At 39.4% G+C, this 27,053-nt stretch overlaps 2 protein-coding genes and 2 long non-coding RNA genes across 5 annotated transcripts; all 4 read left to right on the top strand.

Annotated features, from left to right (window-relative positions):
* Positions 1 to 321: 321 nt before the first annotated feature.
* LOC121884947 (mannose-binding protein C-like) lies at positions 322 to 4,161 on the top strand. 2 transcript variants are annotated; one of them, XM_042394076.1, is made up of 5 exons: positions 322 to 835; positions 1,263 to 1,404; positions 1,901 to 1,969; positions 3,103 to 3,168; positions 3,545 to 4,161. In XM_042394076.1, exons 2-5 carry the CDS (start codon positions 1,293 to 1,295, stop codon positions 3,925 to 3,927), a joined length of 630 nt encoding a protein of 209 aa, XP_042250010.1. In that variant the 5' UTR covers positions 322 to 835; positions 1,263 to 1,292; the 3' UTR covers positions 3,928 to 4,161. The 2 variants fall into 2 exon arrangements, with proteins under 2 accessions (XP_042250010.1, XP_042250011.1); XM_042394077.1 differs by having other exon boundaries at positions 1,236 to 1,404.
* A 4,882-nt stretch (positions 4,162 to 9,043) lies between these two features.
* LOC121884953 lies at positions 9,044 to 10,878 on the top strand. Its single transcript, XR_006092432.1, has 3 exons — positions 9,044 to 9,166; positions 10,285 to 10,372; positions 10,525 to 10,878. It is a non-coding gene; the product is annotated as an uncharacterized LOC121884953 (long non-coding RNA).
* An 8,555-nt stretch (positions 10,879 to 19,433) lies between these two features.
* On the top strand, positions 19,434 to 21,938 carry LOC121884730 (mannose-binding protein C-like). Its single transcript, XM_042393703.1, has 4 exons — positions 19,434 to 19,443; positions 19,636 to 19,722; positions 20,846 to 20,911; positions 21,290 to 21,938. Exons 1-4 carry the CDS (start codon positions 19,434 to 19,436, stop codon positions 21,670 to 21,672), a joined length of 546 nt encoding a protein of 181 aa, XP_042249637.1. The 3' UTR covers positions 21,673 to 21,938.
* A 3,364-nt stretch (positions 21,939 to 25,302) lies between these two features.
* Positions 25,303 to 26,806, top strand: LOC121884954. The gene is made up of 3 exons (XR_006092434.1): positions 25,303 to 25,350; positions 26,466 to 26,553; positions 26,706 to 26,806. It is a non-coding gene; the product is annotated as an uncharacterized LOC121884954 (long non-coding RNA).
* Positions 26,807 to 27,053: the final 247 nt, after the last annotated feature.

Below are 27,053 nucleotides of genomic sequence, written 5' to 3'. Positions count from 1 at the left end.
ATCTTTAAATTGACAGAGTGATGTGCGCATTTACGCACGTGGCACAACAACGGTAACTTCATTAAAAGGATCAGTCAGGACCTGACGGTAATTAATGTTCAGTGTTCTGCTACTAATCCACACCATTGACTTTATATGAAGAGATCAGCTGTTACACAGATTCCAGGTTTGTATGATAGAATTGTTTGTAATAAAGAAGCCCTCATGGTGAAAAAGCAGTCCTGTGTAAAACAATAAGGGGCTGCGTTGGTGCAGGCGTGTTGTTTAAAGTGTCGGTGAGACGATGAAATATGATCCAGCAGCAGGTTAGAGTAACAGATTATTGGGTTTAAAGACTGATCAGAAAAACACTGCACAGCAGTAATATTCACAACTCTGGAAAGTTATCAAGTTGCAACCATGTTTATTAGTGCGCACATGTGGAGTGCGTCTGTGTCCGCGAAACACACACACACAGAAACTTTTTGGCCCCCGCACTTCTGTAATGAATCCGGCGCCCCTGATGTACTGTACAGTGTGTTAACGTACTTGTAATTTATTATTTATTTAATTATAGAGAAATATTGTTTGTGAGTTCATTTGAAAGGAAATCCTTCCACAATAAGCTCTGCAGTCTCACAGAACTGCTGGTTAAACTTGAAGGGGGCTCTAAGACTCAGCTTTTCTTCTATCTTCTGTATCATATACCACATGATATCATCAACATAAACCACGACATCCGTTGTTCACTCTGGACTAAGTTTCTCACACATAAGCTCGAAACACATTCTTGGTCATTTTTCTTTGGAGGCAGTAAAAAAGTGGAATATCCTGCAGATCACTCCTGGTTTATACGGTGAGTTCCTTTCTGTTTATTACGTTTTGGTACTAGATTTAGTGTTATTGAGATGCTTTAATTGCCCTGAAAATTTCATCAGTTTTTCCTGAAGTATCACAACCAGCTGGAACTATTAGAGTCATATCATTTGTAATGAAGTGGTAATTCTTACTTTGCTACAGACTGAGCAGAACACCTTTGATTTAATTTTATAGACTTTAAATTAATGGATGTAAATTATGATGAAATACTATTCCTTGTGGGGCCTGAAAATAGGAAAATCCTTAACTATATTTCAAATATGTACTCAGAGAATATGTTTAAGAACATTTTGATTCCAGTGGGATGTATTACTGATTACAAAGACAAACAGGTTACCAGTAATGTTTAAGTAATGTTTTTCTAATCACTGCATCAGAAAATCTTGCTCGCTTTCTGCAACCAGAATAAGTCGTGGAAGTTCTGCATTCACAAGATGAGGCTGTGTCTCCTGCTCTGCGTCCTCTGCCTGATGGCTCCTGTTGGCTACAGTCAGCTTCCAGGTCCTCCAGGTCCTCCTGGTCCTCCTGGTCCTCCTGGTCCCCCAGGTGAGACAAAATCTCCTGGGAAACCTGGTGTGGGTGCAACTTCACTGCTATCATGCTCCTTACAACATTAGGTCTACATTTCAATGATTTGTTTTCTACAATCTGGCAACCCTACCAGTTGGACAGACAGATGAGTTTGCTTTTAGCTACAATCCTGAAACCTCTCTCAAACCTCCCCAGATCCTTTCATGTCACCTTCCTTATTCTTCACTCTGTGTGTGTGTCAGCTGTCACAGAAGACTGATATTCAAATCTCTGAATACATTCATGCTAATCAGAGGATAAACCCTTATGACTTCAGGTTACAGCATGGCTTTTCCTCTGGCACCATGCTCAGGCTAAATACTGTCATTTCCCCCCCCTAATCATCTGAGCATTGCAATTATGTCAATTTTTCATCCATAGATTTTTTTTTCAAATAAACAACAAGCATAATCTTTGCTATGTATTATGACTCTTGTTTTATGTCTCTTTCCCTGCTCTTTTGTGGAACAAGGAGAGGTGGGACCTGCTGGACCTCCTGGAGCTGATGGACATGATGGACCTGCTGTAATGTGTGGACGAGGTTATATAACTTCTTAAACTTTAAACAATATATATATAAATTGTACTGAATTTATTTTCATCAGCTGAACAATTACAGTTTGTCTTTTTCCTAAAATGCAGGATGCAGTAATAGTACATCTAAAGCAAATTTCAGAACGCATGAACACACGAGTCTAGTCAGATAATGTGTAAACACACAAACACACACAGAAAGGTAAACACATGTACGAATTCAGTTCAGCAACAATACCGTCCTGAAGCTTGACTGTTTGATTTTTGTTTAGGTTGATTCTGTGTGATATTACTTCAACTTGGTTATATTTTGAGGCCATAGTATGTAAATATTAAAATACAATGCATTTATAGAGGTACACCCCCAATTTTACACATGGAGATCAGTGTCCTCATCACGATAAGTACTACACAGTCTGTGAAAACAGTTACATGTGTTTAAAAGGGGCATTGAAAAGTCTGAGAAAATAACAGGGAATGTCATCAGGGTTATCTTGGTTTCTAATTTCAGATGTTTATCAGAGAGCCTGTTACAAACTGAGGACTTGGAATTTGAAAGATGTGGGCATTGATCAGGCACAGAGGGTCTAATTAAAGACACACTGAGTTGTACTGTGAGAAGTGAGAGTTTCAGTATTTTTGGAGGTTGACCTATATTGGAACTAAAAGTCAGGATATCTTCTTCTTTTTAATAATTGTCTCTTGCAAGTCCCCCAGCTTAATGCAGCTTAATGTAATATTTAATTGTCTTTATTCAGTCAGAGACACTGGCATCAAGGAATTAACCAGTTATGATTTTGTTTGATAAATGACCAAACGATTCATCAATGTAAAATGGGTTTTAATGAATTTTCTGTTAATCGTTGAGTCATTTCAGACCTCAAATTTCAACACAAATCTTGCACAAAAAGTGTGTACACTTAATACAGGCAGAAGATATTGAAGGCCTTTGTATTGGATTGTATTATATTGTAAGGTGTACCTGCTATTGTGTCCATGTGTGATTGGTTTACTAGCTTTGGTCTACTGTCATGGTCAGTAAAAATGAATGACTGTCTGTCATTGTCATCTGTAACAATCTGGTGACAGATGTGAGGTCCAACTTATTGGCAGTAACTGTATTTAATTTGTTTGATCCAGATCTACTTGACTTTGTTGACCAGGACCTTGAAGCCTTAAAGAAAAGCTTTTCTAAGTTGGAGCTGGGTAAGTATCATATTCAAGAACTACAAGTGAGTGTTACAGGAAGTGAAGTATTTCTGATGTATGATTATCCCGTCTTGTTGTCTGAGAAAGTGAAATGTTGCAATAGTTGGCTTCACTAATATTAATGTATCTGTTTGTATATAGAGAGATGATATGTTTTATCTTGTTCATCACAACTTCAGAGTATTGGTTTCTAAGTTATTATCTTGTGCTCACAAGATTGCATGTCGTGTCCACAAGATAATTACTGGAGCAAACAAAATGGATCACTTGTGCCAGCAATATCCATATGTTATGTGCACAAGATAAAAGAATATTATGTTTGGGGGGGTTCCATATATTTCTGATATCAGGCATGTTGTTTTCTTTTTTTCAGCTGTGAACCACGACTTTGTCCGGAGAGTTGGTCAGAAATACTTTGTGTCAAACAAGGAGAGAGGCTCTTTCTCCCAGGCCATGGAGTTCTGCTCCCAACAAGACTTAGAGCTGGCTTTGCCCAGGAACGAGGAGGAGAACAGCGCACTGACTCAGCTGTTTGGTGAAGTGGACAAAATGGTCTGGATCTATGTCAACAATAAAAAAGCAGAGGGTCATTTTGAGACAGATATGAAAAACCGTCGTCTGACCTTCACCAAATGGGGTGAAGGGCAGCCAAACGGATCTGTCGGGGATACGGGCTGCACCATGCTGTCAGAAAACGGCGTCTGGCGAGTGTCACAAGATTGCTCTCTGAATGCTTACATCATTTGTCAGATATAACCATATATCGTATCCCTTGCAATTCTTGCTTTAATGGAAAGTTTTTCATGTGCTCGATCTTATCTGGCGTATGATAAAGTATTGCTTCACTGTGTTGACGCTGTGTAGGGGAAGATGCAGATGCAAAGTGTCCACGCTTCGCATATTTACCACAGATAAAGTGTCCAGCAGAATTTGAACATGACACATCTGTAACCAGTGTTGTGTTCAGTATAAACGCTTCTTTTTAAAATAAACAAGCCTTTTTGTTATTCACATTGTTTTGCTTTTCTTGTTTTGTTGTTGGGATAAAATTTTAGAGGAAAATTGGGTGGTCAGGGTGGTTTGGGATGGTGGGGAGCAAAATATCCGACTGGATCAGCCAAACCAAGGGAACTATGACAGGATCAATTCACACTTGCTGCAAAGATCAGTATATGAACCTGCAGCAGAGACCTGGTAGACCAACCTCAGCTGTAGATGTGGCAAATTTAACTTAGCAACAGACATTTTAAATAATCGTATGTGTGCTTCTAATTCTTTAAAAAAGTTGAAAAAATGAGTCTATGATCTGAAGAAAATATAAGAAATAATTTCTCTACAGTTACATGTGTGATATGTGATAACAGCTTACAGCACAATGTGCTATGTCCACACAATACTTTCAAAAAGTGCAGTAAAAGATCCTTAAGAAGTGTTTGTCTACAGTTTGCATTTAGATGTAGAAATACAGAATAATAGAGAGGTCAAAGATTTTTGAGATAACAGAGATGTGGGTACAATATCTTTAGTCAATATCAGAAAGACTTTTCAAATATGTTTTACATTCAGTACAGATCAAAATAAATAATGGTTTACAAATGAGGGAGCAGCAGATCTTTTTGATGCCTTATTACCATCTAAGAAATCTAAAAATCTTTGCTAGCTCCAACTTTCAGAATGAAATAAAAATTTAAAGGTATCCTGTGGAGTTTTTGATCACTATTAGTGGCTATCAAGCAATGTTTGTATGAGTGGGTCCCTGTTTTAGTTGCATCTTCCATGTGCACAAAGATGTGTGAGATGTGTGAGAGCACACTAGCACCACAATACCATAGACCAGGGGTCTGGTATTGTGGTAATTAGGTTGAACAATGGGCCAGTTTTTTTCAGCACTATTTATTGACTCAATATGTTTTTAATATGTCTTGTTTGTTTGTTTCTTTTAATTGATTTGATGATAAAATGATTTATAATACAGTTTTAGGATTGTATCTGAGGGCAGAGCGATGGCAAACAGAGAGACAGTATCTTCTAAACATGAACATATAGGAGACTAGAAATGTAATTGATAGCTTACTCTCACACAATAAACAGTGGCCTGTTTCATTCGTGGTTGAAGTAAAGTTATTGTTATTGATGCGAATCTGTTCTGGGGTCCGTTTCACAAAGCAGGTTCAACAAACTCTGAGTCTAATCCTGAACTCTGAGTTGATCTACTCTGAGATAAGAAACTCTGAGTTTCCGGTTCCAGAACAGCTGATTTGAGTCAGTTTATTCAACTCGGAGTAGTTTCACCTGGAGTTAAGCGCGTGCACCACAACTATAAAAAGCCAGCATCAATGGAGCCCCGATTCAACGAGTCACCATGGCAACGGGGAAGAGGAGGGCTGCTTTTTTCGCCCCACCAGAATTAGAAATCTTAATGCGATAATACGGCGAGTTTGAGCATGTTTCCAGAAAGAAGTGCAACACCGCTGCAGCTGCAAAAGAGAGGGAGACGGCGTGGGAGAACATCGCTGCTCGGGTCAATGCGTAAGTTTAAATGTAGTCCTTTGTAATCACAATAATATTACAGAGGAAAACTGCTTGATTGGTCGCCTATTAATTTATTTCATTTAGGTCCAATCCCGCGAGGGAGAAGCGCACCTGGCAGCAGTTTAGGATGAAATATAAAAACATTGTTCAAACAAGTAAAACCATGACATAATCTCATGGGGGAACCTCATTTTGATCATGTTTTACATTGTAAAGTAAATATTAAGTGGCTGTTTGACTGTGCAGCTGTTTTATCCCCAACATAATGCTGGTTTCACATACATAAATGTCTTCTCATCTAGCCTACATCATGTTCTGTTAAATAATTAATCCTATTTAAATTAACACAGACTTCCACTCAGCCAACAGAAAGAAGGTAGATGTCCGTAAAACGGGTGGTGGTCCAGCACCGCCACCTCTAACGGAGGCAGAGGAGCTGGCCCTCAGCCAGACTATAGAAAGGCCAGTGGCTGGCTTTGACATTGAACAAAAAACTTCCGTTTGCAAAGAAACGCAGCGCAACACACAATATCTGCTGGGATGTTTGAGCATGACTACGATTGGTAATGTTGCAAATGTAAGGACGGATTAGGTTGTGTATGTAGATGATGGACTGTGACGTGAAACGGTACCGCTCAAAAAGATAATTGTCTGGAAATGCTAGAACATCTATGCGCAGTCTGATAACCATCTCTCAACGAATATTTAATTCTCTGCGCAGTAATGCTGCACCTTCATCCATGGGATCGTTATCAAAAGGACATGCCATATTAGTGAAAAAGTTGCCACTTACTGTGCCTAATGGACTTCTAATATACTGACTCTGATTTTTTTAATGATTTGTTTAAATGATAGACGGCAGAACTAGGCTACGCCAAAACTCGCCTGCTGACTGAATGAATGAGGAAATCAAATGGAGTGTGTGGCTCTGAAAGAGGGCGGAGACTGAGAGAAACTCGAGGTTCATTGAGAAAAACCTGGCCCCAACCAGGTTAGGTTCATAGAGTCTGTTACTACGGTAACTGACCGAGAGCTTAAGTTACCCCTCTCTGTGAAACAGGCTAGAGTTATCCCTCTTTCTCTGGTTTGAGTTACCTCCCTTTTTGAAACGGAAAACTCAGAGTTTCCCTCATTTCAGGGTTAACAGACCCTGAGTTTTCACTAAACCTGCTTTGTGAAACGGACCCCTGGTCAGATCAGCCAAATTATGCATTATTAGCCTACCATACATATCATGGCCTAATATTTTTCTATTGGAGCTAATTATTTTCACCAGGTCATGCCATTTTGATGCGCTGTGCAACATGACAGGGTACCAGTAGTACAGCTTGGTGTCTTTTGGCATTTCTATGCTCTAAAACATTTTTGGTTAGGCTGTGATTCATCTGTCTAACAACCCTACGGTTCTTATGTTCTTTTAACTCTCCAATTAACTCTCCAATTGTCAGTGTTACATAATTTGGTCCCAAGGGTTTTGCAGTAGTTGTCACCTGAAAATTGAAAAGAGCATACAGTCCCCTCCAAAAGTATTGGAACAGCAAGGCAAATTCCCTTGTTTTTGTTGTTCATTGAAGACATTTGGGTTTAAGATCAAAAGATGAATATGAGACAAGAGTTCAGAATGTCGGCTTTTATTTCCTGGTATTTACATGTAGATGCATTAAACAACTCAGGACATACCACCCTTTGTTTGAACCCACCCATTTTTCAAGTGAGCAAAACTATTGGAACATGTGACTGACAGGTGTTTCTTGTTGACCAGGTGTTGCCTTTAAGGTTGATTGTTCAAACATTAAATAGCTCTGCATGACTAGTCTACTTTTTGGCCTGGGTTTAAACCTATAAAGACTGCATTTCTTGTTAAAGAGGAAAAACCATCATGAAGACCAGAGAGCTATCCATGGGAGAAAAGAAAACCATTTTGAAGCTGAGAAAAGAAGGAAAATCAATCAGAGCCATTGTATAAACATTGAGCATAGCAAGCACAACAATTTGGAATGTCCTGAAAAAGAAAGAAACTACTGGTGTACTGAGCAACAGACGTCGAACAGGTCGGCCAAGGAAAACAACAGTAGTTGATGACAGAAATATTGTGAGAGCTGCGAAGAAAAACCCCAAAACATCAGTAAGTCACATCACCAACGACCTCCACAGTGCAGGGGTGAAGGTATTACAATCCACTGTTCGAAGAAGACTCCGAGAGCAGAAATATAGAGGCCATACCACAAGATGCAAACCACTCATCAGCAGTAAGAATCGGAAGGCCAGATTGAAATTTGCAAAGAAGTACAGAAATGAGCTGCAAAAGTTCTGGAACACAATCTTATGGACTGACGAGACCAAGATTAATCTCTACCAAAGTGATGGAAAGGCCAAAGTGTGGAGAAAGAAAGGAGCTGCTTATGATCCAAAGCATACAAGCTCATCTGTGAAGCATGGTGGAGGTAACGTCATGGCTTGGGCGTGCATGGCCACTTCTGGAACAGGCTCATTAATATTTATTGATGATGTAACTGATGATGGTAGCAGCAGAATGAATTCCGAAGTGTACAGAAGCATTTTGTCTGCCAATTTGCGGAGAAATGCATCCAAACTAATCGGGAGGAATTTTATCACGCAGCAGGACAATGACCCAAAGCACACTGCCAACAAAACAAAGGACTTCATCAGGGGAAAAAAGTGGAAGGTTTTAGACTGGCCAAGTCAATCACCTGACCGTAACCCAATAGAGCATGCATTTCACCCCCTGAAGAGGAGACTGAAGAGAGAAACCCCCCAAAAAACAAACAAGAACTGAAAGAAGCTGCGGTAAAAGCCTGGAGTAGCATCACAAATGAAGAATGCAACAGTTTGGTGATGTCAATGGGTCGCAGGCTTGAGGCAGTTATTGCAAGCAAGGGTTATGCCACCAAATAAATATTAAATGTTATTTACTTTAAGATTGTTTGTTCCTTTACTTTTGCTCACTTAAAAATGCTGTGGTGTAATACAAATGGTGATATATCCTCAGTTGTTTAACACATCTAAATGTAAATACCAGGAAATAAAAGCTGACAGTCTGAACTCTTGTCTCATACTCATCTTTTGATCTTAAACCCAAATGTCTTCAGTGAACAACAAAAAAAAGGGAATTTGCCTTGCTGTTCCAATACTTTCGGAGGGGACTGTATTATGGTATTGCAGTCCTGAAAGAAGAAGTTAAGATTTTTGTGTTATTAAAATTGATAAAAGTTAATACACCCCCACTTTGTAAATGCTTAATAAACACTATAATTTGTGGATTTAGTCAGTGTGCTATCTGTGGTTTGTGTTTTGGAGTAGGCTCCTTGAAAAAAAAACACGAAGAAGCTAAACGAAATCGGGACAAGCAACGGCATAAAATGAGAATAAACCCAGATGGAAATCCCTGATGAGAGAAATGTTTGCAGACTGACGCCGAAGCTTCCTGTTTACTGCTGGACAGGTAAGAGTGTAATGTATATTTATTTTGCCCCGCTGGTTATGGTTCAAAACCTAGATGATGTACAATGTTTATTAGCAGTACATTAATTTCCCTGAAAAGAAACGCCGCCACATAACGTTAAATATTAGCACACTTTAGCTTCGGTTTGTGCCTCTCATGGAGCTGGTGGTCTGACAAGAGACAACAGGGAAGCAACGTTGTGCTAATAACCCAACGACTGATTAATTTTCTGTGACAGTTAGACAACACATTGACTGATAACTAAGATATTTAGCGCTGGTAATGTGGTAAAGACCGTAAGTCAGAGTAATGAATTAGTGTGAAAGATAAACTGAGGAGAAGTCTGCTCATCACCGAGTTAATACATTCTGTGAATTTATATATATATATATATATATATATATATATATATTTATATATATATATATATTTTTTTTTTTCACAGTGCTCCATGATTTCATTGTTTGCTCCTAATTTGTAATTTAGGAGTATATGTACACATTGGGGGGCAAAGTTAGCTTATAGTCCAACACAAGTAACGTTTTCCCCGTTTCAATGTTGAAAAACATGTAATTGCTACCAGAGTTTTAATTTTACATTCATCAGTCAGAAGTAGAATTTTTCTGTTATTTATTTTGGTGTGTTTATCCAGGCCAGCCAAGGCTCCCAGCATCTTAGGACATAACATAATGTATTACAAGGGTTTGTGACTCTGTCATAAAGAACTTATTTTCTTGATGTTGCTGTTGTTTCTCCAGCTATGAGAGAGGTCCTGTAGCATCGATGCATGGTATTGCTTTGATCTTCATCTTAAAGTGACTGTGTAATAGGTCAGGGGTATTTCACCATGTGCCATTGATGGCTGGGAGTACGTTGGTTTTTATTACAACCAAAGACAACAAAAGTTGATTTCACTGAATAGCTACTCGTCTCTGACTGAAAGTGTGTTAATCAATTAAATAATCTGATCTAGTCTGTTGTTGGTATGAAAATCTGCATGGAATAAGATTGAACAGTTTCTGGTGAGCACATTAGATAAATAGATAGATAGATAGATAGATAGATAGATAGATGATTTATAATAAGTTCATTCATTTGTGCTGTTTTATTTTACTCAGGCACTATGGGTTGGCATTATTCACCATGTCTGTGACATTCACACCCGCCATATCAGAAGTATTGCAGACCAAGTCAGGAGAGGTCTAGGTAAGTGATACACATTTGTTTGCCTATGTAGCGTATTAACTTACCCTGTAAGTCCTACTCTTGGTTAAATAGCACTATTTTCACATGTACAACTGTATAAAATGTATGAAATAGTAAATTATCTCTATGTGTAATGGTACTGTCTTCCACAGAAGCAGTTTTCCCTGCGGCTGCTGCTCTACACACAGCTCCTGGAGCAGATGAGGAACAGCAGTGCCAGTGAATCATGGGTGTTGTTCCTGCCATGAGCGCATCTTCATCCAGAGCAGTAAATTGAATACCTTTGGTGTGGTTTTGGTCTGACCCATGTCAGCTATTATATGTGCAGCAATTTGAATGCTGGAAGGGGATCAGATAAGTTTAATCACACTGCTTTTAGTGTTCAAATACACTAATGATTTGATAGATTGTTCTGTCTTTATCAGTCAACTATGAAGAACACAGAATAAGCTGTCAATATGTTTGTTTGAACAGTAAAAGCTGCATGTTTATGTTATCCTTTCATTGTCCAGATTGAAAAGGATGTCCAAAAATGTTTTTGTTAAATAAGATATATTTTTATTACAAATGTTGTTATTCTTAGTGTTGTATTTTATATTTTTATTTTGTGGTTCAAACTAGTGAATTACAGTTAACATAACCTGAAGTGGCAATGAAAATTAATCCATAACATGTACTACAGTGCCCTTTTCTGAGGATCAGTGGTATTCCAACTTCACTACTGTTTTATGTTGCTTTATAAATATAAATAATGACAATATAAATTAATGGTGGAAGTGGTAATGAGAATATACTGACTGCAGGGAAATACTGTCATTGTATAAATATATATTAATATGTTTGTCATTGCAGTTACCACAGCACATCTGATGAATATCTTTTATTTGGTAAACTTGCACAGTTAAGTTGAACAAATGTGAATATATAAACAAAAAGTTTAATAATTATTCAGAAAATATATAAATATAGAAAATATATAGAACAAGTATAAAATAAATAAAATATCAGAAATGTAACAAATAAATATGAGATGATTTGATGCCTTGATGATGAACAGGCAGGTGTGTGAGTACCTGAGATACTGTGTGGACGTTCCAGAGGACCTGGAGGGAAACGCAGAGGCCAGGTGTGAAACCAGTGTGATGTCTTTGGAGGATCAGGGAACTTGTCCCTGATCCTCCAAACACAGCAAGTGAGGATGACAAGTCGGTTTTCCTGGCCTAAAGAGCCATGCTGTCAATAGATGAAATGTCTATAGGCAGCATAAAGGTACTCCCGGTTGTCAACCCCAGGCTTCCTGGTTTGGCCAAATACAATAATGTCCTCCCAGTACCGCCTGTGAATGCATAAAAAGCATTTTCAAGACAGTACTGGGGGAAGTGCGGTATTAGGCTCACACAATCTGCAGGGTACTGGCCACAGCATTTCCTCTCCCGGTCCGTAGGCATGTCTGTACAGTTACTACAAGTACACCATGGTACCCCTGGCACTCCAGCACACAGTGGGACACCATGCCTGCACTGATGCATCATCAAGGCATCAAAAATGAGCCCTGGCTGCCTCTGAAGCAGTTCACTGGTGAGCTGCCTGTGCTCCTCCAAGGTCATCTCTTCAAGAAGTTTCTGAAAAAATAAAACACAGGAAAAACACAGATAAGGCTTTATAGGTTATAAGTTTCATGATATGTTGGAAATATGGTAATGGTAGTGCAGAATATGGATTGTAGGCTGTCCAGTGTTCCCAGACATGTCTACAACAATACCATTATTTTTAAATAAAGTCAAAATATTGCTGCTCGATACTGTTCCTATATAGTATTTATATAATCATTCAGTAGTGTCGCTGATGTTTTCAGTAGCCTCTTTTATAAGGAAAACCTGCATTATAGCCGTAAAGAGGATCCGAGGGGAGGACATCTCTCTTCGTTTGATAACGTTAAAAGTAAAGTTGGACTTTTCTGTCGGCTTCCCGACTCATTTTAAAAAGACGAGAGAAAGAGAGAGAGAGAGCAGCTGTGGTCGAGTGACCTAGAGGGTGAATGAAGAGAGGGGGCGCTAGTAACGTTAGTGATGAAGCTGGTGAATCAGATCAATAAACGGTTATTTTCTGATTGTTTCACAGCGGTTAGCTTCTAAAGCACAAACATACGCACACACCTCTTCAACCCTGCAGCTGTGCACTGCGCCACCTGATTTGGTCTGAATACGGGCTAAACAGAACAGCGAGACGGATTACAGGCGCAGTATTCCCGCCTTGAACGGGCTGTGTAAAAGGGGCTACTGACTCACGTTACACTGATAACACATCAAACTATACAGACTACAAATACAACTTTGCGTTGTATTGGCATTTTTAATATCATGCAGATCGAGTAGGAATATGATAAAATAATTGTATAAATAACGTCACAAACCTCAGTCGCTTTGGTCCCTTTGGAGGGCTTCCAGCCTCTTCCCCTGCTTCCGCGGTGCCGGTGTTTGCTCTCCTCCCTCGCCTGGTCCTGCCTGCAGCAGCACCGCTAACTCGCCCTCTTCCTCTCCCTCTAACCTCCAGTACTTGACTCTGCAAACGGATAATAGAATATGTAACGTTATCCTGCCAACGCTATCTCGCTATCAATAATGCGTAACTTTAGAATAAAATAATGTAAGTTTTGTTTAGCATGACGTTGCTAATGTTAGCTTGTATTACCAAAACAATAAACTCATAATTTCTATCTTACTTGTGAGCTATAACCTATAGTACTATAGACTAAATAACTAAATACATATTCACCTCATCGCTTGACTTGTTAGAAATGCTCAAAGTTGTTGTGGACGATGACATCTTCAGCAAATAGCTTCTTGTCCTTGAAGGCTACCGTAACTTCTGGAACCTCGCCAAAGTCTTAGGGAGGGGAGGGGTGAGTGCTTCAATCTAGAACCTCACCGTTAGAGGCTGCTAAATACCACACATATTACACACTGGACCTTTAAGCTTGTGGTGAGACACTAGCACTGAATGCTTGTATCAGCGCTAGGCTATGGGTTACAACGTGCAAATTTCTGAGTACTGAAAAGTAAGCAATTCTTGGAATCACTACAAGACAGAATTAGCATAGAGGCAAGTTAAATGCCATGCAAAATTGCTTTATTCTGACTGGAATTCAATAATTCCTCAAAATTAGGCTGTGCTCTTCTTTAATCTATGACCAAAGAAAAACAGCTCTAATTGTCATCACTTTAAAATGAGGTCTCACTTTTACAGTTAAGGTGAAACTGTAAATGAATAATCACTCTCTGACTCTGTCATGAGAGGGCACTAACACATACAGGTCACTGCTGGCCTGTCTGTCTAGACTGCTTAGCTTTATTGACCTCTAATTGAAAACAAGATGACGTTCAGTGCGGTGTTGCCCTGCGCATATGCCAAGCAGAGAACCTGGAATTAATCAAAATGAGTCTACACTCACTTTACCAATGCATGCAATCTACAAATTGTCACTCCAGATCACGACGGATCAGAAGAACTAAAACTCCCAAATAAGGCTAAATTCTAGCCACACAGCATTACACAGCTTCTGCATGTGTTCTATGCTTTCCTGTCTAGCCTTTTCTCTTCCTGAGCTAGTACAGAGAGTAACCATTAAACAGCAAAGCTAATGGTCAAGGGGAGTATATAGCACAGTCTTGTAATGAACTAGAGACTTGTAGTATACATTCAAGCTGGCTAATAAAGAAGGGCCCTAGGACTTAATAGACGGGGAATCTCGCCCGAATCTGTCCTTACATACCCCTTAACTGACAGACAACCTTATTGTCTGCTAAACATAACGACTGCAGTTACTTATCCTCTATGTGTCCTTTTGGACATTGGCTGTTAGACTGTGGTCTGCTTACCCCTTGTATGGGATCCTGTCCAGGCCTGTTTCTGAATTGACTCTGAGATCACTCTCATTTTATGCAGCAAAACAGTAACAGACTTTAAGCCACAGCACAGTAATAAACAGAATGTAATATATGAACCTGATACAAATGCTTGTTGTGATTGCAAATCAGTTTAAACCTTGCCCGCATTCTCCACCAAAATATGTAGGAATTTGTGCACTCAAATATCTTTATGATTTTATGGGGATACAATTATCCTTACACAGGATCCAAAACTACATTTGTAAGTCCATGGGTTTCACGGTCCTTTGTTCTTCTTGATCTGACTGCAAACGGCAGAGGTCCATGTCATTTGAGGGTGTGTGTGTGTGTGAGCGTGTGTGTATGCGTGTGTGTGTGCGAATGGGCATGGCATATAGTGCAGCATGTCTTGTGCCTTATGCTGGTTTGCCCAGTGATCAGTTCTTGGGTTGGTCATTCAAGTCCTGAATCAAAATCCACAGTGGGATTAAAGTTTGGTGCCAGTTCGTCTCTGTGTGTGTCTGGCTCTTAGGTGGGGGTTGTTTATCAAAATGGTGCTCTTAATTTACACTGGGGTGTGAATTGGTCTTCCTATCTTGTTGGCTCTTGAAGCTTGACAGATCAAAGATAGTTTGGGTCAGTGGTCTGGTTTGGTGACCATGCAGGAGATGGGGGGTTCCTTATCTGATTCTTTCTGTTTGCAGGAGGTTGTTTAGATGGTCTGGTTCTGGCTCTCACTTTATGGACCAGCATTCCTTGGGTGTTGAAGAAACGGTCGGCGTGATATTTTCTGTTTGGAGCCAGGACCTTCTAAGTAAGGAGTGTGGGGTGTTGCCTTTCACGCTCTGGAAACACACCTCAGTAGGGCTGTAGTCAACCAAATAAATCTTGGTCAACTGAAATTGTTTATTATCTTCACCTAATCGATTATTTGTGGGTGGGTTGGGGGGGTGAAGTAATGGGACAGAGTGCACAGTGAACTCACATTTCTCCGTTTTGCCTCTTCAGGTTAGGCTAACCTATTGTTGCTAACTTTGGAGCTAACTCCCTTCACTTTTCCAGCACTTGGAAAACAACAGATGTGACTTTTTAGCATGTATTAACTGTTAGATTCAGATGCTGATTCAGTAAACATTCAGTAAACGTTCAGTAAACGTTGAGTCCAGTTAGACCCAGCAGTCTCCGTCAGGTTGGAAGAGTTAAAAGTTGTGAAAACAACAGGGGTGTTTTGAATACACCCCCGTTTTCACAGGTAATTTGTTAGTCTGTCCCTCCCGCCGCAGGAAATAATGGATTAATCCTGGAAGGCTACTGATGTAGCACTTCTCTCCTTATTACAGTAACACAGAGATTATTCGACCAATAAGAATTTAGTGTGACGAGAGCATATCGACCAACTAATCGACCAGTCGACCAGGAGACTACAGCCCTACCCCCCACCCCCTGAGAAATACAGTGTGGTGCACACTTGGGCTTAAGTTAGCTTTTTTAGCTAAATTATGCTAACAGAGCAGGTATCATTATTAAGTGACATTAAACTTAGTGAAATATCGCCACAATAGTCCGACTCAGTGTGAGTCCCAGAGCTGGGGAGAGCAGCAGGTGAGCCAACTGTCAATCACAGCTGTCAATCAACGCCCACACAGCAGACATCAAATCTGCTATGAGTCTCCAAACCTGTAAGGTGCTTCCGCATTGACTTCAGCCTCAAGCCATGGTAGTTGCCACTTACACAACACAGTCCTTCCACTGGTTTCACGTTATTCTACTGACTTGGTGACAGTTGGTGGCAGCAGTAATGCACAAAGTAATGCAGCAGTGGCTCAACAAAGATCTTTACAAGAAAACTACACAGGATATCTTTAACTGTTGTTGTGGATATTTCTGAGTGATGGTCAGCACCTCAGTGGAGAAAAGTGCACACAAGCCCTTGATGTCTTAAAGTTGAGAATGTTTATCGAAGCACTTGGCCAAGCAGAGAACCGAAAACAGTAAACACCAGAGTGTTCTACTCCGGTGCTGTCTCTTTCCGTTCTGTCCTCTGATGGTCCGAGTCCTAGTCTTTATCAGCCTACAATATGAAAAATTAGTCTCATTGGTTTGTCACGTTGCATGGAATGTCAGCAGTTTTGGTGTGAATATCTGACTGTGTCATCCACTTATCTGTGTTGTCAAGGAAAGCCTCCTCTGACCTTGGTAACCATGGCAATGCTGATATACCCTCTATCAGAGAGGTTTCTGCCCTCCCCAAAACATCACAGACAGCTGGAGTCTCAAGGAGACTGCTTAAGAATTACATTGTGACCTCAAGGCCAAGCTTGACCCAATGTAACCCAACTTGTAACCCCTAATGATGGAGAATTCCATAACAATTGTACAGTCCTCCCTCATGTTAAATGTGGCGACAGTGTGGTTTGAATTGCTAATGATAGGCTACATACAACGATAAGTGTGCTTGTTGAAAAATGGAAAATAAAAACCCAAGAGAAAAGTCTTACATTTATGTATTTCAGCTACTGTCATGTGAAGCACCTTCAATCTTACGTGAAGTCACCACAAATATGTTCAATATTAAATCAATAGTGCATCACAGAATGTGACAGCATGTCTCCTACAGTAACATCGGCTGTTTTGAAAAATATACAAAATAGCTGCAGTATCTTCATTGATTATATATCTTTACATAAGGAGAGAATTCATATCTCAGTTTGATGTTAAAGTGACTGCATGTATGTACTGCACTGGCGCTGGAAGTAGGGGGCCATTGGCTCCCCACTATGTCCCCTCAAATGCCCCTATATTGCAACACTTACGATAGAAAGTGCGCATTTCATTTGTGAACACAACAGCTGTGAGCGCGGTGCCAAAGCTTTGGGTCCGGGGCTGCCACTGCTTCAGCCCCGGATGGTGTGAGCCCCGTATATTTGTGCTCCTCAAAACCGGTATTTTAATGTAACAGAGTGGAACTTAATGTGGAGCGACAGGAGGAGAGGGAGAAATATGGCGGTGCACATAAGAAGATGCATACAGGCCATTGATGTATTACAGGCAGTGAAGTTGCTGTTTCTAGTGTTTCAGGCTTTAGTCACATTTCAGCACACAGATCGGTCCATAATGAAAACTGCAGAGAGCACAAAAGCCTCAAATTGCGCGGCTTCAATTAGCAGAGATGCGCGCACACAGAGCTCTCCACAATCACAAACCAACTTCCTTTTGCTTCTTTTACTTCTCTAGTATTTCGCATCTATAACATAATCTACTGAAATGCCAAATGTCAAAATACAGTTATTGATATGACTCAGGCAGGTCTGAGACGTGTCAGATTAATGTCTGGATTTAACATGAATGTTGTTCAGGTGTCACTGATTGTATCCGGGATTTTGCAGAAACATCAGTACTGATGTTCTGTTTGTTGCTCACAGCTGCTGTGCATCAGTTTCTTTCCTTTGACTTTATTAAACACCTGCAGCATCCCACAGCAGCAGAAACGGTAAGTGCATCTTTAAAGCGATGTGCGCATTTACGCACGTGGCACAACAACGGTAACTTCATTAAAAGGATCAGTCAGGATCTGACGGTAATTAATGTTCAGTGTTCTGCTACTAATCCACACCATTGACTTTATATAAAGAGATCAGCTGTTACACAGATTCCAGGTTTGTATGGCGGAATTGTTTGTAATAAAGAAGCCCTTATGGTGAAAAAGCAGTCCTGTGTAAAACAATAAGGGGCTGCGTTGGTGCAGGCGTGTTGTTTAAAGTGTCGGTGAGACGATGAAATATGATCCAGCAGCAGGTTGGAGTAACAGATTATTGGGTTTAAAGACTGATCAGAAAAACACTGCACAGCAGTAATATTCACAACTCTGGAAAGTTATCAAGTTGCAACCATGTTTATTAGTGCGCACATGTGGAGTGCGTCTGTGTCCGCGAAACACACACACAGAAACTTTTTGGCCCCCGCACTTCTGTAATGAATCCGGTGCCCCTGATGTACTGTACAGTGTGTTAACGTACTTGTAATTTATTATTTATTTAATTATAGAGAAATATTGTTTGTGAGTTCATTTGAAAGGAAATCCTTCCACAATAAGCTCTGCAGTCTCACAGAACTACTGGTTAAACTTGAAGGAGGCTCTAAGACTCAGCTTTTCTTCTATCTTCTGTATCATATACCACATGATATCGTCAACATAAACCACGACATCCGTTGTTCACTCTGGACTAAGTTTCTCACACATAAGCTCGAAACACATTCTTGGTCATTTTTCTTTGGAGGCAGTAAAAAAGTGGAATATCCTGCAGATCACTCCTGGTTTATACGGTGAGTTCCTTTCTGTTTATTACGTTTTGGTACTAGATTTAGTGTTATTGAGATGCTTTAATTGCCCTGAAAATTTCATCAGTTTTTCCTGAAGTATCACAACCAGCTGGAACTATTAGAGTCATATCATTTGTAATGAAGTGGTAATTCTTACTTTGCTACAGACTGAGCAGAACACCTTTGATTTAATTTTATAGACTTTAAATTAATGGATGTACATTATGATGAAATACTATTCCTTGTGGGGCCTGAAAATAGGAAAATCCTTAACTATATTTCAAATATGTATTCAGAGAATATGTTTAAGAACATTTTGATTCCAGTGGGATGTATTACTGATTACAAAGACAAACAGGTTACCAGTAATGTTTAAGTAATGTTTTTCTAATCACTGCATCAGAAAATCTTGCTCGCTTTCTGCAACCAGAATAAGTTGTGGAAGTTTTGCATTCACAAGATGAGGCTGTGTCTCCTGCTCTGCGTCCTCTGCCTGATGGCTCCTGTTGGCTACAGTCAGCTTCCAGGTCCTCCTGGTCCTCCTGGTCCTCCTGGTCCCCCAGGTGAGACAAAATCTCCTGGGAAACCTGGTGTGGGTGCAACTTCACTGCTATCATGCTCCTTACAACATTAGGTCTACACTTCAATGATTTGTTTTCTACAATCTGGCAACCCTACCAGTTGGACAGTCAGATGAGTTTGCTTTTAGCTACAATCCTGAAACCTCTCTCAAACCTCCCCAGATCCTTTCATGTCACCTTCCTTATTCTTCACTCTGTGTGTGTGTCAGCTGTCACAGAAGACTGATATTCAAATCTCTGAATACATTCATGCTAATCAGAGGATAAACCCTTATGACTTCAGGTTACAGCATGGCTTTTCCTCCGGCACCATGCTCAGGCTAAATACTGTCATTTCCCCCCTAATCATCTGAGCATTGCAATTACGTCAATTTTTCATCCATAGATTTTTTTTCAAATAAACAACAAGCATAATCTTTGCTATGTATTATGAATCTTGTTTTATGTCTCTTTCCCTGCTCTTTTGTGGAACAAGGACGGGCGGGACCTGCTGGATATCCTGGACCCACTGGATTCCCTGGAGCCCGTGGACGTGATGGACCTGCTGTAATGTGTGGACGAGGTTATATAACTTTTTAAACTTTAAACAATATATATATAAATTGTACTGAATTATTTTCATCAGCTGAACAATTACAGTTTGTCTTTTCCCTAATGCAGTAATAGTACATCTTAAGCAAATTTCAGAACGCATGAACACACAAGTCTAGTCAGATAATGTGTAAACACACAAACACACACAGAAAGGTAAACACATGTACGAATTCAGTTCAGCAACAGTACCTTCCTGAAGCTTGACTGTTTGATTTTTGTTTAGGTTGTTTCTGTGTGATATTACTTCAACTTGGTTATATTTTGAGGCCATAGTATGTAAATATTAAAATACAATGCATTTATAGAGATACACCCCCAATTTTACACATGGAGATCAGTGTCCTCATCACGATAAGTACTACACAGTCTGTGAAAACAGTTACATGTGTTTAAAAGGGGCATTGAAAAGTCTGAGAAAATAACAGGGAATGTCATCAGGGTTATCTTGGTTTCTAATTTCAGATGTTTATCAGAGAGCCTGTTACAAACTGAGGACTTGGAATTTGAAAGATGTGGGCATTGATCAGGCACAGAGGGTCTAATTAAAGACACACTGAGTTGTACTGTGAGAAGTGAGAGTTTCAGTATTTTTGGAGGTTGACCTATATTGGCACTAAAAGTCAGGATATCTTCTTCTTTTTAATAATTGTCTCTTGCAAGTCCCCCAGCTTAATGCAGCTTAATGTAATATTCAATTGTCTTTATTCAGTCAGAGACACTGGCATCAAGGAATTAACCAGTTATGATTTTGTTTGATAAATGACAAAACGATTCATCAATGTAAAATGGGTTTTAATGAATTTTCTGTTGATCGTTGAGTCATTTCAGACCTCAAATTTCAACACAAATCTTGCACAAAAAGTGTGTACACTTAATACAGGCAGAAGATATTGAAGGCCTTTGTATTGGACTGTATTATATTGTAAGGTGTACCTGCTATTGTGTCCATGTGTGATTGGTTTACTAGCTTTGGTCTGCTGTCATGGTCAGTAAAAATGAATGACTGTCTGTCATTGTCATCTGTAACAATCTGGTGACAGATGTGAGGTCCAACTTATTGGCAGTAACTGTATTTAATTTGTTTGATCCAGATCTACTTGACTTTGTTGACCAGGACCTTGAAGCCTTAAAGAAAAGCTTTTCTAAGTTGGAGCTGGGTAAGTATCATATTCAAGAACTACAAGTGAGTGTTACAGGAAGTGAAGTATTTCTGATGTATGATTATCCCGTCTTGTTGTCTGAGAAAGTGAAATGTTGCAATAGTTGGCTTCACTAATATTAATGTATCTGTGTTTGTATATAGAGAGATGATATGTTTTATCTTGTTCATCACAACTTCAGAGTATTAGTTTCTAAGTTATTATCTTGTGCTCACAAGATTGCGTGTCGTGTCCACAAGATAATTACTGGAGCAAACAAAATGGATCACTTGTGCCAGCAATATCCATATGTTATGTGCACAAGATAAAAGAATATTATGTTTGGGGGGGTTCCATATATTTCTGATATCAGGCATGTTGTTTTCTTTTTTTCAGCTGTGAACCATGACTTTGTCCGGAGAGTTGGTCAGAAATACTTTGTGTCAAACAAGGAGAGAGGCTCTTTCTCCCAGGCCATCGAGTTCTGCTCCCAACAAGACTTAGAGCTGGCTTTGCCCAGGAACGAGGAGGAGAACAGCGCACTGACTCAGCTGTTTGGTGAAGAGGACAAAATGGTCTGGATCTATGTCAACAATAAAAAAGCAGAGGGTCATTTTGAGACAGATATGAAAAACCGTCGTCTGACCTTCACCAAATGGGGTGAAGGGCAGCCAAACGGATCTGTCGGGGATACGGGCTGCACCATGCTGTCAGAAAACGGCGTCTGGCGAGTGTCACAAGATTGCTCTCTGAATGCTTACATCATTTGTCAGATATAACCATATATCGTATCCCTTGCAATTCTTGCTTTAATGGAAAGTTTTTCATGTGCTCGATCTTATCTGGCGTATGATAAAGTATTGCTTCACTGTGTTGACGCTGTGTAGGGGAAGATGCAGATGCAAAGTGTCCACGCTTCGCATATTTACCACAGATAAAGTGTCCAGCAGAATTTGAACATGACACATCTGTAACCAGTGTTACTGCAAAGTTGTGTTCAGTATAAACGCTTCTTTTTAAAATAAACAAGCCTTTTTGTTATTCACATTGTTTTGCTTTTCTTGTTTTGTTGTTGGGATACAATTTTAGAGGAAAATTGGGTGGTCAGGGTGGTTTGGGATGGTGGGGAGCAAAATATCTGACTGGATCAGCCAAACCAAGGGAACTATGACAGGATCAATTCACACTTGCTGCAAAGATCAGTATATGAACCTGCAACAGAGACCTGGTAGACCAACCTCAGCTGTAGATGTGGCAAATTTAACTTAGCAACAGACCTTTTTACTAATTATATGTGTGCTTCTAATTCTTTAAAAAAGTAAAAAAAAATGAGTCTATGATCTGAAGAAAATATAAGAAATAATTTCTCTACAGTTACATGTGTGATATGTGATAACAGCTTACAGCACAATGTGCTATGTCCACACAATACTTTCAAAAAGTGCAGTAAAAGATCCTTAAGAAGTGTTTGTCTACAGTTTGCATTTAGATGTAGAAATACAGAATAATAGAGAGGTCAAAGATTTTTGAGATAACAGAGATGTGGGTACAATATCTTTAGTCAATATCAGGAAGACTTTTCAAATATGTTTTACATTCAGTACAGATCAAAATAAATAATGGTTTACAAATGAGGGAGCAGCAGATCTTTTTGATGCCTTATTACCATCTAAGAAATCTAAAAATCTTTGCTAGCTCCAACTTTCAGAATGAAATAAAAATTTAAAGGTATCCTGTGGAGTTTTTGATCACTATTAGTGGCTATCAAGCAATGTTTGTATGAGTGGGTCCCTGTTTTAGTTGCATCTTCCATGTGCACAAAGATGTGTGAGATGTGTGAGAGCACACTAGCACCACAATACCATAGACCAGGGGTCTGGTATTGTGGTAATTAGGTTGAACAATGGGCCAGTTTTTTTCAGCACTATTTATTGACCCAATATGTTTTTAATATGTCTTGTTTGGTTCTTTCTTTTAATTGATTTGATGATAAAATGATTTATAATACAGTTTTAGGATTGTATCTGAGGGCAGAGCAATGGCAAACAGAAAGACAGTATCTTCTAAACATGAACATATATGAGACTAGAAATGTAATTGATAGCTTATTCTCACACAATAAACAGTGGCCTGTTTCATTCGTGGTTGAAGTAAAGTTATTGTTATTGACACAAATCTGTTCTGGTCAGATCGGCCAAATTATGTACCATTAGCCTACCATACATATCATGGCCTAATATTTTTCTATTGGAGCTAATTATTTTCACCAGTTCATGCCATTTTCATGCGCTGTGCAACATGACAGGGTACCAGTAGTACAGCTTGGTGTCTTTTGGTATTTCTATGCTCTAAAACATTTTTGGTTAGGCTGTGATTCATCTGCCTAACAACCCTACGGTTCTTATGTTCTTTTAACTCTCCAATTAACTCTCCAATTGTCAGTGTTACATAATTTGGTCCCAAGGGTTTTGCAGTAGTTGTCACCTGAAAATTGAAAAGAGCATACAGTCCCCTCCAAAAGTATTGGAACAGCAAGGCAAATTCCCTTGTTTTTGTTGTTCATTGAAGACATTTGGGTTTAAGATCAAAAGATGAATATGAGACAAGAGTTCAGAATGTCGGCTTTTATTTCCTGGTATTTACATGTAGATGCATTAAACAACTCAGGACATACCACCCTTTGTTTGAACCCACCCATTTTTCAAGTGAGCAAAACTATTGGAACATGTGACTGACAGGTGTTTCTTGTTGACCAGGTGTTGCCTTTAAGGTTGATTGTTCAAACATTAAATAGCTCTGCATGACTAGTCTACTTTTTGGCCTGGGTTTAAACCTATAAACACTGCATTTCTTGTTAAAGAGGATAAACCATCATGAAGACCAGAGAGCTATCCATGGGAGAAAAGCAAACCATTTTGAAGCTGAGAAAAGAAGGAAAATCAATCAGAGCCATTGGACAAACATTGAGCATAGCAAGCACAACAATTTGGAATGTCCTGAAAAAGAAAGAAACTACTGGTGTACTGAGCAACAGATGTCGAACAGGTCGGCCAAGGAAAACAACAGTAGTTGATGACAGAAATATTGTGAGAGCTGCGAAGAAAAACCCCAAAACATCAGTAAGTCACATCACCAATGACCTCCACAGTGCAGGGGTGAAGGTATCACAATCCACTGTTCGAAGAAGACTCCGAGAGCAGAAATATAGAGGCCATACCACAAGATGCAAACCACTCATCAGCAGTAAGAATCGGAAGGCCAGATTGAAATTTGCAAAGAAGTACAGAGATGAGCCGCAAAAGTTCTGGAACACAATCTTATAGACTGACGAGACCAAGATTAATCTCTACCAAAGTGATGGAAAGGCCAAAGTGTGGAGAAAGAAAGGAGCTGCTTATGATCCGAAGCATACAAGCTCATCTGTGAAGCATGGTGGAGGTAACGTCATGGCTTGGGCGTGCATGGCCACTTCTGGAACAGGCTCATTAATATTTATTGATGATGTAACTGATGATGGTAGCAGCAGAATGAATTCCAAAGTGTACAGAAGCATTTTGTCTGCCAATTTGTGGAGAAATGCATCCAAACTAATCGGGAGGAATTTTATCACGCAGCAGGACAATGACCCAAAGCACACTGCCAACAAAACAAAGGACTTCATCAGGGGAAAAAAGTGGAAGGTTTTAGACTGGCCAAGTCAATCACCTGACCGTAACCCAATAGAGCATGCATTTCACCCCCTGAAGAGGAGACTGAAGAGAGAAACCCCCCAAAAAACAAACAAGAACTGAAAGAAGCTGCGGTAAAAGCCTGGAGTAGCATCACAAATGAAGAATGCAACAGTTTGGTGATGTCAATGGGTCGCAGGCTTGAGGCAGTTATTGCAAGCAAGGGTTATGCCACCAAATAAATATTAAATGTTATTTACTTTAAGATTGTTTGTTCCTTTACTTTTGCTCACCTAAAAATGCTGTGGTGTAATACAAATGGTGATATATCCTCAGTTGTTTAACACATCTAAATGTAAATACCAGGAAATAAAAGCTGACAGTCTGAACTCTTGTCTCATACTCATCTTTTGATCTTAAACCCAAATGTCTTCAGTGAACAACAAAAAAAAGGGAATTTGCCTTGCTGTTCCAATACTTTCGGAGGGGACTGTATTATGGTATTGCAGTCCTGAAAGAAGAAGTTAAGATTTTTGTGTTATTAAAATTGATAAAAGTTAATACACCCCCACTTTGTAAATGCTTAATAAACACTATAATTTGTGGATTTAGTCAGTGTGCTATCTGTGGTTTGTGTTTTGGAGTAGGCTCCTTGAAAAAAAAACACCAAGAAGCTAAACAAAATCGGGACAAGCAACGGCATAAAATGAGAATAAACCCAGATGGAAATCCCTGATGAAAGAAATGTTTGCAGACTGACGCCGAAGCTTCCTGTTTACTGCTGGACAGGTAAGAGTGTAATGTATATTTATTTTGCCCCGCTGGTTATGGTTCAAAACCTAGATGATGTACAATGTTTATTAGCAGTACATTAATTTCCCTGAAAAGAAACGCCGCCACATAACGTTAAATATTAGCACACTTTAGCTTCGGTTTGTGCCTCTCATGGAGCTGGTGGTCTGACAAGAGACAACAGGGAAGCAACGTTGTGCTAATAACCCAACGACTGATTAATTTTCTGTGACAGTTAGACAACACATTGACTGATAACTAAGATATTTAGCGCTGGTAATGTGGTAAACACGGTAGTCAGAGTAATGAATTAGTGTGAAAGATAAACTGAGGAGAAGTCTGCTCATCAACGAATTAATACATTCTGTGAATTTATATATATATATATATATATATATATATATATATATATATATATATAATTTTTTTTTTTTCACAGTGCTCCATGATTTCATTGTTTGCTCCTAATTTGTAATTTAGGAGTATATGTACACATTGGGGGGCAAAGTTAGCTTATAGTCCAACACAAGTAACGTTTTCCCCGTTTCAATGTTGAAAAACATGTAATTGCTACCAGAGTTTTAATTTTACATTCATCAGTCAGAAGTAGAATTTTTCTGTTATTTATTTTGGTGTGTTTATCCAGGCCAGCCAAGGCTCCCAGCATCTTAGGACATAACATAATGTATTACAAGGGTTTGTGACTCTGTCATAAAGAACTTATTTTCTTGATGTTGCTGTTGTTTCTCCAGCTATGAGAGAGGTCCTGTAGCATCGATGCATGGTATTGCCTTGATCTTCATCTTAAAGTGACTGTGTAATAGGTCAGGGGTATTTCACCATGTGCCATTGATGGCTGGGAGTACGTTGGTTTTTATTACAACCAAAGACAACAAAAGTTGATTTCACTGAATAGCTACTCGTCTCTGACTGAAAGTGTGTTAATCAATTAAATAATCTGATCTAGTCTGTTGTTGGTATGAAAATCTGCATGGAATAAGATTGAACAGTTTCTGGTGAGCACATTAGATAAATAGATAGATAGATAGATAGATAGATAGATAGATGATTTATAATAGGTTCATTCATTTGTGCTGTTTTATTTTACTCAGGCACTATGGGTTGGCATTATTCACCATGTCTGTGACATTCACACCCGCCATATCAGAAGTATTGCAGACCAAGTCAGGAGAGGTCTAGGTAAGTGATACACATTTGTTTGCCTATGTAGCGTATTAACTTACCCTGTAAGTCCTACTCTTGGTTAAATAGCACTATTTTCACATGTACAACTGTATAAAATGTATGAAATAGTAAATTATCTCTATGTGTAATGGTACTGTCTTCCACAGAAGCAGTTTTCCCTGCGGCTGCTGCTCTACACACAGCTCCTGGAGCAGATGAGGAACAGCAGTGCCAGTGAATCATGGGTGTTGTTCCTGCGATGAGCGCATCTTCATCCAGAGCAGTAAATTGAATACCTTTGGTGTGGTTTTGGTTAAATAGCACTATTTTCACATGTACAACTGTATAAAATGTATGAAATAGTAAATTATCTCTATGTGTAATGGTACTGTCTTCCACAGAAGCAGTTTTCCCTGCAGCTGCTGCTCTACACACAGCTCCTGGAGCAGATGAGGAACAGCAGTGCCAGTGAATCATGGGTGTTGTTCCTGCCATGAGCGCATCTTCATCCAGAG

The sequence above is a fragment of the Thunnus maccoyii genome, chromosome 18, assembly GCF_910596095.1.
Source record: "Thunnus maccoyii chromosome 18, fThuMac1.1, whole genome shotgun sequence".
In the NCBI taxonomy this organism is placed as follows: domain Eukaryota; kingdom Metazoa; phylum Chordata; class Actinopteri; order Scombriformes; family Scombridae; genus Thunnus; species Thunnus maccoyii.
This window is presented reverse-complemented; position numbering and strand designations above follow the sequence as displayed.

Excerpts from the sequence above, each read along its gene's own strand:
- LOC121884947 (XM_042394076.1), top strand. The coding sequence starts at position 1,293 with ATGAGGCTGTGTCTCCTGCTCTGCGTCCTCTGCCTGATGGCTCCTGTT. Across the intron at positions 1,970-3,102 it reads TGCTGTAATGTGTGGACGAG|ATCTACTTGACTTTGTTGAC; the intron begins GTTATATAACTT and ends TGTTTGATCCAG. Across the intron at positions 3,169-3,544 it reads CTTTTCTAAGTTGGAGCTGG|CTGTGAACCACGACTTTGTC; the intron begins GTAAGTATCATA and ends TCTTTTTTTCAG.
- LOC121884730 (XM_042393703.1), top strand. Across the intron at positions 19,723-20,845 it reads TGCTGTAATGTGTGGACGAG|ATCTACTTGACTTTGTTGAC; the intron begins GTTATATAACTT and ends TGTTTGATCCAG. Across the intron at positions 20,912-21,289 it reads CTTTTCTAAGTTGGAGCTGG|CTGTGAACCATGACTTTGTC; the intron begins GTAAGTATCATA and ends TCTTTTTTTCAG.